The sequence below is a fragment of the Orbicella faveolata genome, unplaced genomic scaffold (assembly GCF_042242905.1).
Source record: "Orbicella faveolata isolate gen_17 unplaced genomic scaffold, um_ofav_v1 contig_3, whole genome shotgun sequence".
In the NCBI taxonomy this organism is placed as follows: Eukaryota; Metazoa; Cnidaria; class Anthozoa; order Scleractinia; family Merulinidae; genus Orbicella; species Orbicella faveolata.
The window spans coordinates 22,191,440-22,205,567 of record NW_028301558.1 but is presented as its reverse complement, the minus strand read 5'-3'; the positions used below and the strand labels follow the sequence as shown (position 1 = coordinate 22,205,567).

General features: G+C 38.0%; 3 protein-coding genes across 3 annotated transcripts; all 3 read right to left on the bottom strand.

The window, feature by feature from the left end:
• Positions 1–107: 107 nt before the first annotated feature.
• On the bottom strand, positions 108–2,119 carry LOC110068298 (protein phosphatase 1 regulatory subunit 3C-like). The gene is made up of 2 exons (XM_089297428.1): positions 2,000–2,119; positions 108–1,724 (listed from the first exon to the last, which is right to left on the bottom strand). The coding sequence occupies exon 2, from the start codon at positions 1,637–1,639 to the stop codon at positions 1,034–1,036; it is 606 nt and encodes a 201-aa protein (XP_089153554.1). The 5' UTR covers positions 1,640–1,724; positions 2,000–2,119; the 3' UTR covers positions 108–1,033.
• A 2,373-nt stretch (positions 2,120–4,492) lies between these two features.
• LOC110068299 (glycogen-binding subunit 76A-like) lies at positions 4,493–6,321 on the bottom strand. Its single transcript, XM_020775678.2, has one exon. The coding sequence runs from the start codon at positions 5,731–5,733 to the stop codon at positions 5,128–5,130; it is 606 nt and encodes a 201-aa protein (XP_020631337.1). The 5' UTR covers positions 5,734–6,321; the 3' UTR covers positions 4,493–5,127.
• Positions 6,322–7,081: 760 nt separating this feature from the next.
• Positions 7,082–11,064, bottom strand: LOC110068297 (protein phosphatase 1 regulatory subunit 3B-B-like). Its single transcript, XM_020775676.2, has one exon. The coding sequence runs from the start codon at positions 10,903–10,905 to the stop codon at positions 10,066–10,068; it is 840 nt and encodes a 279-aa protein (XP_020631335.2). The 5' UTR covers positions 10,906–11,064; the 3' UTR covers positions 7,082–10,065.
• Between the last annotated feature and the right edge of the window lie 3,064 nt (positions 11,065–14,128).

Genomic DNA, 14,128 nt, shown 5'->3' with positions numbered 1-14,128 from the left:
TATTGGCCGCCGGATCTTTGCTGTTGTGCGCTCAATTTCACGGTATAACAAATATTCCTGTTTTCTACATTTATGACTCATGGAGTGTAATAAAGTGTAATCAAAAGTGGCTAATGAGTTGGATTTTTATTTTAACTCTAAAAAGATATTAACTGGCTATTTATCCAAGCCTACGCAGTTTTTCCTGTTCGGTCTGCAAGGCCAAGTATCACAGTATTTGGCTCCAACTTATTAAATTTAAGAAAACGAAATGACATAATTCATTGATTACAATTTACATGCATTTCCATAAGTTGTTTTCTGAGTCGGATCTGTGATTATAATCCTTGAGTACATTGTCTTGCCTGACCAACGTTTTTAGTTTCTACTTCTTGTCATCGACATACTGTAAGACCTATGGTTTGGTTTTAATACTCGTTTAAAAAACTGAGAAGATCAAACCCCGGGATAATTTTTTTCAGCCAGCAGTTTTTTTCTGCTAAACAAAAACATTAAGGAAATGTTTTAGCGAGGCAACAGATGTTACATAATAGCCAAGTTGTTCGACGTTTACAATTCCACACGGAGGGTCGTTGTTGAGGATAGTTGCACCAAATTTTTCTCCTAGATGTTGTTTTCAATTGCCTTGTGTTCAACGAAGCATGTTCTACTAATCATAGTGGAACCCTGTCCAAGATAACGAAGCTCAGGGGAAAAAAATGTAAAAAAGCCACCAAATTGTCCGCGTTCTCTTCAGTTATTTTAAAACGCATAGACTGACTTGTCACGTAACTCCGCAAAGCGAAAACATCAACCCACAGACGTTTGGCATCATGACAAATTCGTTATATCTGGGCTGCTCCATTTTCTCTTGATATTGGCATTCCTTTTTACGGTTTCGTGCAAATGCAAGGCAAAGGAAACAGTTACTAATGAAATTTTAAATTTCACAATCATTTCAATAATTGTACTCATCGAGGTTTGGTCAAATTCGCTCGCACAAAGATTACCATCTTTCCTCAGTTCAGTTTGTTCTGTTTCTGTAACGATGTTTCTATAATTGTTCAGGAAAGACTTCTGAACACTGAATATGATAATTTTTTCTGTCATTATTGTCCCAAAACTCTTGGTCGGAAGCGCGATAACAAATTGCAAACTCCATGTGTCGATTTACTTCAAAGTCATGAGGTACAGTGACACGAAAGCTAAACTTGTCTGTTTTTCCATCCGTACAAGAGGACATATAATCAGCCCAAATGTCCCGATACGTTGCCCAGCCGTTGAATGTGAATCTCACCGTAACCTCTTTAATGAAAGATAAATTTGTCACTCGAATAAGCCCAGTGACAACAAAGTTTTCGCACGCAATGTTCTCCAAGCAGACATTCTGGTTGTAAACTCGCTTCATAAAATTGTCTGTTTGTTCTGCAGGTCGAACGAAGCACGGGAACAGACATTTTACCCGTCTCCTTGGCAAATTTTCGTTGACATCACAGTGACTTTTCCTCGCACCGATCGCGGAGCATAGGTTATCATCGCTGCTACATGGAGTAATGATTTTAACGAATTCAAGCTTGAGTCCAACCAGGTCCGCAAAGCAAACTTTTTTCGTCGCGGAGGTTGGACTGGTTAGCCCACAGCCTTGTCCGTCCGCCTTCATTGCTGTGCAACTCTCGGATGATTAGTTCTCTAATGGTGATGCTGTTGTTCGGGCGAATTCGGACAGATGACGTCAGCTTCGGAACCTAAGATTGAAGGTGGAACGAAATTTTCCACAATAAACGACTTACATTCTTGCTAGCACACTCCATAAAAAGAAATTGATGTTTTTTTTTTAAGTGGGAACCAGCTGTTTTTCATGGCTTCTATATAATTTTAACTAGCCAGAGCGAAATAAGAATTGACAATCAGAGCAATGTTTATCCAGGGAGCTCGCCGAAGTAGTTTTCAGCAGAGCTCAGTAAAATCATAATACAATAATACGAGATTTTTAAAAGAAAATTGAAAAATTGTTACTTACGGTTATCCCAAAGCTTTCCTTTCACTATTAAAACAATTGAGACAACATTCCCCAGATCATGGAAAGCAAATGTTCTCCGGACAGGCATTGGCACACTTTGCGGCACGTGCGAGAAATGAATCGGGTTTTATAACCATGGTTTGGAGGTCAACAGTGACGTCAGTAAAAAAAAAACGTGTCATAAGTCATGGAGATGGAAACAACTGCGGGAAAGGAATGTAATGGAACTTCGATGCTTCCACCTAATTTCCTTTCATGTGAACACCCGCTATAGTCGAAGCAGTCGCATCTAACAATTCGTTAACTTTCGTGGAGAAAAAGTTAAATTATATGAAAAAAAGCAATGTCCATATATGCAAATTTTAATTCAGTTTCAAACAGCGACAATATGTGACGTCACACCTTGAATCGTGCGTGAGCAAGCGTCGCGCGCTGACCGTGAAATATCTCGAACAAAATATTTTTAGAAGCCTTTTCTAGCTTAAAGTTCAAGTTCACCACTCTTTGCAATATACTCAGGCGTGACACTGTTGGACATCTAGCGGAATTGAATCAATGATCTGAATGTTGTAAGGTTTGATTTGGGACGCAACATCATCGTGAGCATTAGCTGTTATTTTCGTCGTTGACCGGAAGAAGATGTCTCTCTAAATGGAAACATCAAAGGTAATATCAAAAGAGTGCCGATGAGAAAACTGACAGCCTTCAGGCCTTGTTTTTCAAGTTTATTTTTTATTGACATTTTTTTCCCGCGCGAAACTTCCCGCCTTAAAACTGTATTGGACCACCACTGTCTACACTGAAAAACTAATCAAGTTGCCTGTTTGGTGAACAATACGTGCTGTTCGGTATTATTCTTTTCTCAGAAGTCATCAGTTACCAAACTGAAGTTCCATATATATTCTAAAAACCCTTGCTCGTAAAATTTTGGTGGTTTGCACCGCTAAAACGTCGAACGTGAAGAAGGCATCTGTAGCAAAGTAAAGCTCAGTTGTGTTGACCCATCACTTTCAGTCTTGACATAAGAACATCAATACCAACTAATGAATTTACATACATGTAATTTCACTGTCATTTCAAATGTAAATGTACTTGAATATTATACGTATATCTTACCTGCGCCGGAAATCGTGCCTGTTCGCAGACTAAATACATTATATTACATGAAGGGAGACTTCTCACGTGAGGGGCGCGGTACGGGCGGCGATCGCGAGGATGGTGAATCCCACCTCTGACTGGTGACTTCCCCCTTAAATAATTGGTTGAAATGACGTTGTTTTAACCACAAAACAGAATGTTTCGCGACAATCTGATGTCCTGAAATTCAATAAAATATGATTCCGACTGAAGCCGTAAAATTGGAAGGTAAACAGTACAACATCACTTATGCAGTAAATCATGCACGAAAAGGTCGTTAGTAGTTGATACAATCGACATCTTAACTCTAGTCCTAGGTAACAAAAACACGTTTTATTTCAGGGTTTCCCTGGAAAATTTCTCTAGCAACTTACGTGGCAGCAGAATTATAAGTTGCACAGGTATGAAACTAAGTATAAGATATATACTTCCAGAACTCTCAAAATTCAAGCATTTACTCGATGTTTCCATGGCGACTGTCTGTCCATCCAAATTTGGAGGCTTCTTACTTAATTTTCTTAGTTAAATTAACAAAATTTTTAAAACTTTCATGGAGTTGCTTCTAAACTGTTAAGACTTTTTACCACTGTTTTTGGTTTTAATTCGTTTTTAATGGTTTTATGGAATCATGAAATTTAGGATAACGCATCCAAGTGGTTGGCTGTTTGGACACCATTAGGTGACTAATCATACTATATGCAACTTACTAGCACTGCGAAGCAGTTTTATACATTGAGTTTCTTTATCATGTTATTATAATTGAAATTACAAGCGAGGACAGTCCCCCCTCCCCTTAGTAGAAAGAGATGTCTTCTCGCCTGAAGGAAGCATCAGTTATTATCCAATTTCGTGCAAATCACAGCTTAGCCAAATTCCTTTCTGATCTTCTTGAGTGGAGCATCCTTGTGCATTTACGCGCGGTTATTTTCTGTGCTTTACCCTATTATTCCTCACCCTATTAACCACTGTAGCTGGCAAAGACACTGCGGAATTTTTAATAGTTTCCATCAATTGTCACATAATAAAACTGCGTAACTCGACAGCTCCTTTACGATATTTGCTAAAATAATTACGATCACGATTTGTCACGCAAAAGACAGTGGGGCAAAGAAGTCACGCGACCATCGTCTAACTTTCAAAACAAACGAGCCTGGGATAATAAAAATGCTTAAAGGGCTTCCGTAAAAAGCCAGCACATGTACACAGGTCCGTAGGCGGCAGTTTACTAACATCTCTGAGGTTATTGGCAGAGGAAATCGTGTTAGAAAAGGCCACACTTTAAGTACAAAGTCTTTAAAACATTACTGTTTTTGAGTGCCACGATTTGAACACGTGTATTCTTCAAGATTTGACAGCTTTTGACACTGATTGTGATGTCCATATTTATTTAATTTTCAATTCTAAATTTCTAATCTGTACAACAAAGGCGATTTCCGAGTTCTTTGAATTGCACTGTTAAAATATGTCTTATCTTCTTTGTTTCAACTAAATGTTTAATACCACGAATTTCGAAAAATATTCTCTAACATATAAATTTACATTTCATATAAATAACTGATTGATATCTTTAAGGGAATATGATTTTGTGTTCGCTTTTAGCATAAATTAAACACTAACTCAAAAGTTCGTGAATACCGTAAAATAATGTAGTTATTTTAAGGAAATATCGTCCTTTATATACTTTGCGGAGAGAAACGGCCAATTTCCGTCTCTCTTCAGAAACGTCTTGAGACAACGAATACGGAAATACAACAAGTGTATTCTTGGTAACAGACTAATTTCAGAGGTGAATTATGTTGACCTGAAATTATGGTAGATATGTACCTGACAACTCTTTGCACAAATAATATTTGGAGTTGTAGACTCTAGCTACTTTGCTTGCAAACACAAAATCCTTCCTATAGCTCTGAACGGTTTGTTGCTCAAAATGACAACAAGGAGAACTCGACGTGGACTACTCAGTTAATATATGCACAGCAAGGTCAGGCAAATTATTTATCGACGATGGTGTGAAGAAAACATTCCGCACAATAATTTCGCTTAAAATTGTTGTCCCAGTATTCTTTTCCTGCCGTACAATATCGAATGGCGAACTCAAGCTTTCCCCCAACATCCAAGTCTTGAGGAATCGAAATTCTGAACTGAAATCTGTCGGTTTGACCATCCGATGACTTCGGCACATAGTCTGCCCACACATCACGATAGCTGTGCCATCCGTCCACCGTATATCTCGCTGTTACTTCTTTAGCGAAGGCAATGTTTTTTACTTTTACAGTCCCAACCATCGCAAAGCCACAGAAAACAACGTTCTCCAGACACACCTTTCGCTCAATCACGCGATCAATAAACTTTTCTTCGGACGCAGGTTGGGTGAAGCAACAACTCATTCGTTTTAGGTGAATCGGCGTTGAAATATGGCTTAAAATATCCAACTTTTTATCAAGCGATAGGTCCTCCTCGCTGTTTGCCGGCGTGATCATTTTCACTGACACCAAATCCTGGCCGTCAAAGTCTGCAAAGTGAACTCGCCGTTTCGAATCCAAACTCGTTGGCGAGTGTAGCGGCGAGTTCGCCGTATTCTCCTGTTGTTCTTTCATTACCTTCACTGATACATTTCCCCCCAAACAAGGAAAGCAAACGTTATTATTGGAATCCAGGACTAGTTTAAGCGTGAACAACCCGTTGATCGTTACATTATGTCATGGCGGCTTTTGACTGCCGCTCCTGTACGTTAGCATATTTACATTCTCCCTCCGCAGTGTCCGTGACTTAGTGCATGTATGACTGAATCGAATCTCTTTCAGAAAGCGTGACGTCATTTGCATGTTTATGAGGGATCCCGTCAAGACTATCCATCACTTACGTCAACAACCCAAGAAACCACAAAACCACAAAGCGATACTGTCCAGAATTCACATTCACTGTGCAGAGAAGATAAGTTGTACTCTCATTTGACCGAGCAAAGAAAAACTGGAAGTTCTAAATATATCTTGAGTGTAGAAGTCAACGGAATATTGATTTAACTTTTTGTTATCACGTTATCAAATCTGTTTCTCTCAGACGTCTATGAAATGTCGGATCATTTCCTTTTACGGGATCGAGAACAATTATCTGAGAAGAAAATGTCAATTTTTGTTGATGGAAGATTCACCTTAGCAGAAGTGTCCGCATGCGTTCCACTTCCGGTCCTTTCCTTCCCTCTAGATGACTACTAGATGGCATGTTTACTGTGGCATCTAAATCAGGAGGAAAAAATAGACTCATTGGTTAATAAAGGTGATAATAGTTTATTTACAGCACAAAAGTGAAAGCTACTTACATAACCTTCAGCATTTGTCTGTAGAGAACCTCTGTCCCTTGAGGATGGTACACTGTATGTTAATTTTCAGATTATTATAATAAATATGCTTAAAATATACTTCAAGGACTTCATACAGAGTGGACTGAGCATACCGCCAGATTTGTCTGCTTTCAAATTATGTGTGTGTTCACAGGATATGTATTTAAGTGCAACAATGTGCCTGTAGTAATTAAGAGTGGGGTTTACTAAATTATGCTTGCTTGATGTGATGCTACACTATTTCAGTTCAGCAGAGCTCATAATTTCTATTTCACACAGAAGGAAAGGTGAAGTCTTTACTATCCCTATTAAGAAAATATTTCAAGGCAGGAATCACAAAAGAAAAAGAAACCAATCAACTTTCAGGAGAAACAATGCATTGCAACCTGCACCACCAGCAAATAATAATTATTGAGTGCTTGGATTAACAGAGCTAATCAGAAAGCTAGGGATACATATGAAGGACAAGTCAAAAACAAAAAGCGGAAAAACATTGTCGCATGGGAATCAGGGGATCAAGTAATTAAAACCAAATGATTTGCAAGTTATACTCAGTGTTTTCAAGCCAGTCATCCAGGATTATACACTCAAGAAACTGGAACAAATAACAATGTTATTTTCTTTTAATTTTTAACTTTTAATTTTTATGTTTTTGTCACTGAAAAACACCAAATAAAATCACTGTGATGCCATGTTACTGTATATCTTTTCATATTTTGCATTTCCAGTTGCCATTATAAAATCATGCAAAATTTTGACTATTGTTGATTTCCTTTGCATTATACTGATAACTGTACAACCATATATTTCCTCAATTAAATACACATCTCCCATAAGTGCCCCTCCATAACCAGCTGGGCTCAGTTAAACTTCTAGCTAAAATCCATGTCTCTCAGCCCTAAAAACCACTAAGAAGGTGGATAATCCACCAATGATAAAATGTTATTGTCCAACATCAAACATGATTTACGGTCAAAACCAGCCAAGAGTAACTCCAAAATTGTAACCACATAAAAAATAATTTAATAGAAACATATTTTGATTTTCATTCTTTATTTAACACTATTCTAATTCCATTCCAAGGTGAATTTTTCATTGTGCAATTAAACTTAAAATTTAAATGTTGATTAGGATAATGTCTGTTTTCAACAGCCATGTGAGAATGTTTAGGGATTTTAAAAGGTCAAGAACAGTTTTTTGCCAAGTTTCTGTTCTCTATTTATCATTTTGACCCCCTTGAACTCAGTTGAAAAACATGCCTCACATCTATTTTTGTAATAAAAATAGTGTGAAAGTCAAAACAACAATACTGCATATACTTTTTAGAAGAGCTTAGCAGTGCAAATTTGGAGTAAGTTCTTAGGTATCATTTAAATCAATATTCAATGACTCCATTCATACAGTGTAATCAACAATATTGCAATGCAGATTGAAACCAAATTTGTTAACATATTCATTACATTAGATGTTATTGAGAGGAATTATGCTTGACTGGTTTTGACTTTAACCATGAAACATGGAAAGCAACAATTAGTAGAAAGAGCTGAAGTGCTTCAATTAAATAATACCAATAAGGTGTTTAATCCAAATAGGTTCAGATTGTTCGCTTTAACTTTTAGAAGTTCAAAGTATCAATGCTTCTCATTCAACCATCAAAACAATGATGGTCTAAGACAAGTTTCTCCGTTTCTAAACCATCATTGACAGTGTAGAACAGTCTGTTTAATGATAAAGAAAAAATTCATGCAAGAGCAATGTAAATCTGGTGCATGATGATTAAAATAGAGACATGGTTTGAAATCTAGTCAAACGACTATGCTCTTGTCTAGCCAACAGTTCTTTTTCAATGTACCATAAATGCCGGCAGATAAGCTGCACCTATTTACTCAATATTTTCTCAACAAATTAAGGATGCGGCCAATGTCTGGGAGAACATCTGGACAGCGTGACATAAATTTGCATAAATTAATGCTTTCCATTGAAACTAAGTCTGTATGGCAAACTAAAAAGAACTTCATAACACTATACCAGAGTACGCATTGATCATTGTGTAAATTGAATCATGAATCAACGAAATATGTAAGCTTATACATGTAACACATCTTTCTTAAGACTCCACTTCTGATTTATTTTGATATCTTTAAAAATCCTTTTTTCCAAAATTTGCGTTCCCAAACTCAGGGTGCAGCTTGTCTACAAGTACGGCTTATCCACCAGGGTTTATGGTAATTACATTATGGTTGAGTGAGTTCATCAGCCATATATTTTTTAAGCGATTTTTTGAAATGTCAAGCAAAGAATCCAAACCAAGCTAAGGCAAAAACTTACTCTTAATTTGACTGTAATACCTACTATGTAGCGCTGTATTTACAGTAAGCACAATGCTAAACCCTAAAACAACTTTCCTCATCCAAGGCAAATCTGATCTAAGGAGCCCTTAAACAATAATCAGTAAGTAGGTACTACTAATACTTGTTAACTACAAGTTACTGTTCAGAAAAGCTCATGTTATACACTTGCCAGCACTAGGAGAGAGGAGGAGATGCATTTTGGTTGAACCTGTCACTCACAACATCATTATGGTGTGTCAAAATGTGGTATGTACGTGTTAAAACGGTGCAATAGGTGCAGTAACAAAGTAAATAAGGGCTGTTGACCATGTGTCACCCTGCTGTAATGCCCTCATACTGACACGCAGACCACTCAGTATCTGTGGCATTACTTGGTTTATGCTTCACATGTACAGTACATGTGTATTTGTCATCAAACTTGCCATAACATCTCTGTAAACTTTCAATGACTCATCAGCAATTTTTTGTTGCTTTATCAGCAAAGTTGAGAAATTTAGCCATGTGGGTAGACAAGTTTGCTGATTAAAACTTTGCTCAAGGATCATCATACATAATATAGATTAAGATGCATTTTCTTTCTATCTACATCTGTAACACTCAATGATGCACAGAAGTGCTGAAAAATGCGGAATAAAAACATATTTTTTGAATAAACCCTAAATGTTACAGTCCTGTGGTGGCTAATCCTCAAAATGAATGTTGCTATTAACCTTTTTAGAACTCTTAACCCTTATTATTTGTATGTTTCTTATAGCCAGTTATAAAACATGGCAAGTCGAACAAGTGGTAATGTTCCTTGGAATGCTGATTCCACAGCCATTTGATAGATGAAATTTAAAAGCTTAAAAGGTTAAAAAATATGCGATCCACTTGCAGATGTCATGTTTTAAAACAGATATTATGATCTTACAATAAACCCACAACAGAGAGCACAGGGACGAGCTCTAACTCACGCAATATGAGACTTGTGACATGTTTATCTCGCTTGATGGGTTTGCATAAGAACACATTATCACAACATCTTTCAGTTTCAAGATTGGACCCCAAAAATTTACACTGTTCTTTCTGGTGTTAAGGCTTTGGTTTTTTCTATATCTTTTTCCTGTTGATGGCGAAGTGGAGAAATAAAACCTACTACAAAAGGCCATGCATGTGTTACTTTCAGACCCACAATGGATGTGCCATTGTCCTTTCCACTTTTGTCCTGGAACAGAATACCGATGTTCGCTTCGATCTGTTTACCGCGTACAGTTAAAAAGGTTTGCCATTCGATTGAAACCACCGTTCGAAGCAGGAGCCTCTCGACACTCGATGCGATAGTTCTGACTGCTGTTATTGTCCCAAAACTCCATACCTTCACCCCGAAAGCGAACTGCAAACTCCAGTACTCCTCCGGAAGCGAGAAAATATTCTGGAAGTGTTAGCGCAAACGAAAATCTGTCCGTTGCACCATCGTTTGATTCAGGCACATAAACCGCTTGCAAATCAGTGGATGAAATCCAGGCATCTAATGTGTACCTCACACAGACGCTTTTATGAAAGCAAATGTTTTTAACCTTTATCGTTCCCCAGATAGAGTTTTGCGAAGCCACAGCGTTTTCCAGACACACAGTCTGAATCTCTAGTTTGTCTCTGAAGTCTTCCGAAGCCACCGGTTGTGCGAAACATACATGTAATGTCTTCTTCGCTCGCTGGAGCTCCCTTTTGGTCATTTGTAATGCCACGTGTATGTTATATTCATCATCACTGTAAACAGAAACAAGCGGCTTCCCGCAGCCATCCGCAAACTGCACGGATTTTTTCCTCGGTGCAGGAAGCGAGTGATGCTTGCGAAGAATAGAATGGCAGCCGTCTTCACCATCATTGCCATCCAATTCATCGTCTTCTGAAAACGGAGGAAACACCGAATTCACTCTTCTCAGATGGGGCCAATCGACCATGTTGACACAGCGACTTTCGCTGGTATCACAATCAATTCCGTTGCTCATTTCCACCGCTCCCGTTGCTAGATGATTTTGTTCAACTCCGCATCGCGCCCGCGGTGGAAATAAAACGAGCGCTGAACGCAGTGCATGCATGTGTTTACGTGCGAATGATCACGCACGCATTGAACAGTAAATTGACTCGATCTGATTGGTCCCTCAATAATTTAATGTCTGACCCATTGTACTTCAAAGACAGAAACTTCCTAAAAAGCGACTGTTTTGCATTTGTTGCTCGATTGCACATCTTCAGGAACAACAAAAAGAATAAGGAAAAGGGTTCCAGGGATAAAAGGGCAGACATTTCTACTTCTGAGAGCGTATCACATGACCGAGAGCAAGCATAAATTTTCATGTCACATCAAATACCGGGCAAATTTCCTCTTTTGCTTTCCACCCCGTTGTCTAACAGTCGAACAACAAATTATTCTCCTTGGGTGTATTTCGGTTTCAGGGCTGTAGTCAGACAAAAATTATTACCAAAGCAAAATCAGGAAACAAACACCTTTTTTTATATTCATTTGATTATTCAATGTATAGAGCTGAAATAAAGAAACCCAGGCAAGTGCCTCGGTTCCCCTGATACGGGCTACCCTCCTGGGTTTCATTAAAGGAATACAATAATTATTTTTTCACAACAGTATAATCAAACAGAAGTGATAAAAAAAGGAAGTCACGAGCTTTAAAAATCCTAAAACAATTTCTTCTTTAGTCTCACCAATGCGTGACCCTAGATAGGTCACGCATTCCTCTGTGTTAGACTTACTCCAAACTTGCAAATTTTCTGAGATTCTTTTCTGAGATTCGTTCGGTGATTCCCATAAGAGAATTCATACTATGAAGGAAAAAAACAAAACAAAACAAAGCAAAACAAATATAGAAGTTTGGGTCTGAGATTCTTTTGTTTGGTAATTCCCATAAGAGACTTCATACTATGAAGGAAAAAAACAAAACAAAACAAAGCAAAACAAATGTAGAAGTTTGGGTCTGAGATTCTTTTGTTTGGTAATTCCCATAAGAGAATTGATACTATGAAGGAAAACAAACAAACAAAAAATAAAACCTCAGCGCTGTGGGCTATTTTATTCAAAACACAACATTTAGAACAGCTGATACGTTCCCAATCACGAAACCAAGTTGCTAAAAGTTGAGTATGTGAGAGGAGGGTCCGGGCATTGGGAGCCAGTTTAAGGCGGAAACGCTCTTGACGGATCTCAAATACTGAAACATTGAGTCTGAAATATTTTTAGGCGTATACGTATAAAGAACTCAAGTCAGTAGCTCACAACATAGCATATAAACCCGTAAAACAGGCTGTTCTATCGAGAAGAGAAGAGAAATGTAATTAGAATTTTGTATATCGAACATGGGCACGAGTTGATATTTGATCGTCCGTAACAACTGAATGTTTGTAACGCCTGATTCACTTCAAGTGCCCTATTTATTAACCGCAACTTCGGATAAAGGCTTCCTGATATCGGTGTTGTGTAATGTCTAGCGTAAACATTTAGAAATCATTTCTGACACAGTTTGGCGTAAAAATTGGGGAAAGCACACTCGAGTCTTACTGGAGGAAGAACTTAAAAAATAAACTTAATGGGGCCATAATTAAAAATTGTGCTTTTGCTTTGATTCGAAACCGACAAATATAATGCCAGAAATTACAATGATTTATCAGATTATTAATCTCCTAAAATAACCTTTCAGACTGCTAGTTAGACTGCGTCTTAGATAAAACAAGAACAGCAGACAAATTAAAACGAATGGTGGAGAATGTTCAATAAAGGACATACAAAGAAAGCTAGGTAATCACTTAATTGTTACTGACAGACTAAACACGGGACGAATGTAAATAAATAAAGAAAAATTATTTTACGCAACCAAACCGCACACTTGCACGGTAATTCTACATCCTGTAATTCAACAATCGAAAGCTAGATTAAATATGCGCTCAGAACTCGAGGATGTGTAATCAAATATCAGTGTTTCATTTTTAAGAACACTACATATCATATCAAATAGCTTTAGCGAGAATGGTGCAATGGACTGGCGTTAAAACGTGGGTAAATCCGAAAATCACAGTCACATTTAGAATTTGACCTCAGAAATGGAGCGTTTCGAAAGCAAAATGAAGGCCAAACTAGCGTAGTTTAATGACTTTATACCCCACAACGGGGTGTGCTATGATTAACAGGGATTAATGATCTGCGTACCAAAAGGTGCTCAGTTCAAGAGGGTTAATGAAAATTACCGAAGCCAGTACGTGATCAGAATAACTAACTTATGGACCTTATGGAGCATAGCCAGAGACGAAAAAAGTTCCTGAAGTTGTTGGAATTCCTTACAGCAAAGCGCAACCAAGCCTTCATCAGCCCTTGTCACTCAGCTAACTCAAGTTACTGCGGAATGAAGAACAACTTATTTTCATTTTAGCCCAAATAAAGATATTGCTCAGTCTTTGAGGTAAACTGCGATACTTATAAACCCAACCAGCGAACATTCATACACCTGTTTTTTTTTGTTTTTGTTTTTGCCATTTTTTGATGTTACCATTTGTGTAGACTCTGCCCTTTAAAGATCTCAATACTGTCAGTGAATAAATAAAGTCGAACCAAACATCAAACTTCAAACAAAGAACAATAACCTGGAAAGCTCAAATCGACTCTTCTTTTTTCACTTTGTTAGTGCAGGCAAATTGTGTTGTTTTGTAACCGTTTATAATTATCAAGAATGCATCAAGCTACCAACGTTTTCAACCTTAGTCATCAAGGAGGGGCTGCATATACTCTCCAGACACGAAAACCCTGGCATCTGTACACACATAACTCTTTAGAAATGTCATTTAGGGTTGTTTAGAAAACATGCCATGTTATCATACATTTCTTGAGAGAATTGATATTTTTGGTAGCGTGTTTATATCTTTTGGGCCAAAGCACGTGTTGATCACGGGCAGATCAAAGTCTAAGGGCTTTCCTTAGTGTTTCAAGTGTTTCACGAAGTAAACAAGGACAGTCAAAGTCCGAATTCGCTCGTTTCTCTGATTGGTTGAACCCTAACCTGTACAACGAGTGCCATAACCTTTATCGTATGGCTAAACAAACGATATATCTTTTTTTGTGGGGAGGGGGGTGGGGGGAGGGGGGCAAGGGCTGAAAAGTAGCAGTAAGCTCGAGATAACTATGATCGAGAGCAGGGTGAACGGGCTGGAGTCGGAAACGATGAAAATTTAATTCATGTAGTAGTGACAAAAGGAAACGAAGGTTTAGGTCGTAAGAGCTGGACGCGGCATTCCTACTCTTGTCGACGCGGCGCGGTGAGA

What these genes read in the sequence shown, in the direction of transcription:
- LOC110068298 (XM_089297428.1), bottom strand. Translation starts at nt 1,639, where the DNA reads ATGAAGGCGGACGGACAAGGCTGTGGGCTAACCAGTCCAACCTCCGCG.
- LOC110068299 (XM_020775678.2), bottom strand. Translation starts at nt 5,733, where the DNA reads ATGAAAGAACAACAGGAGAATACGGCGAACTCGCCGCTACACTCGCCA.
- LOC110068297 (XM_020775676.2), bottom strand. Translation starts at nt 10,905, where the DNA reads ATGCATGCACTGCGTTCAGCGCTCGTTTTATTTCCACCGCGGGCGCGA.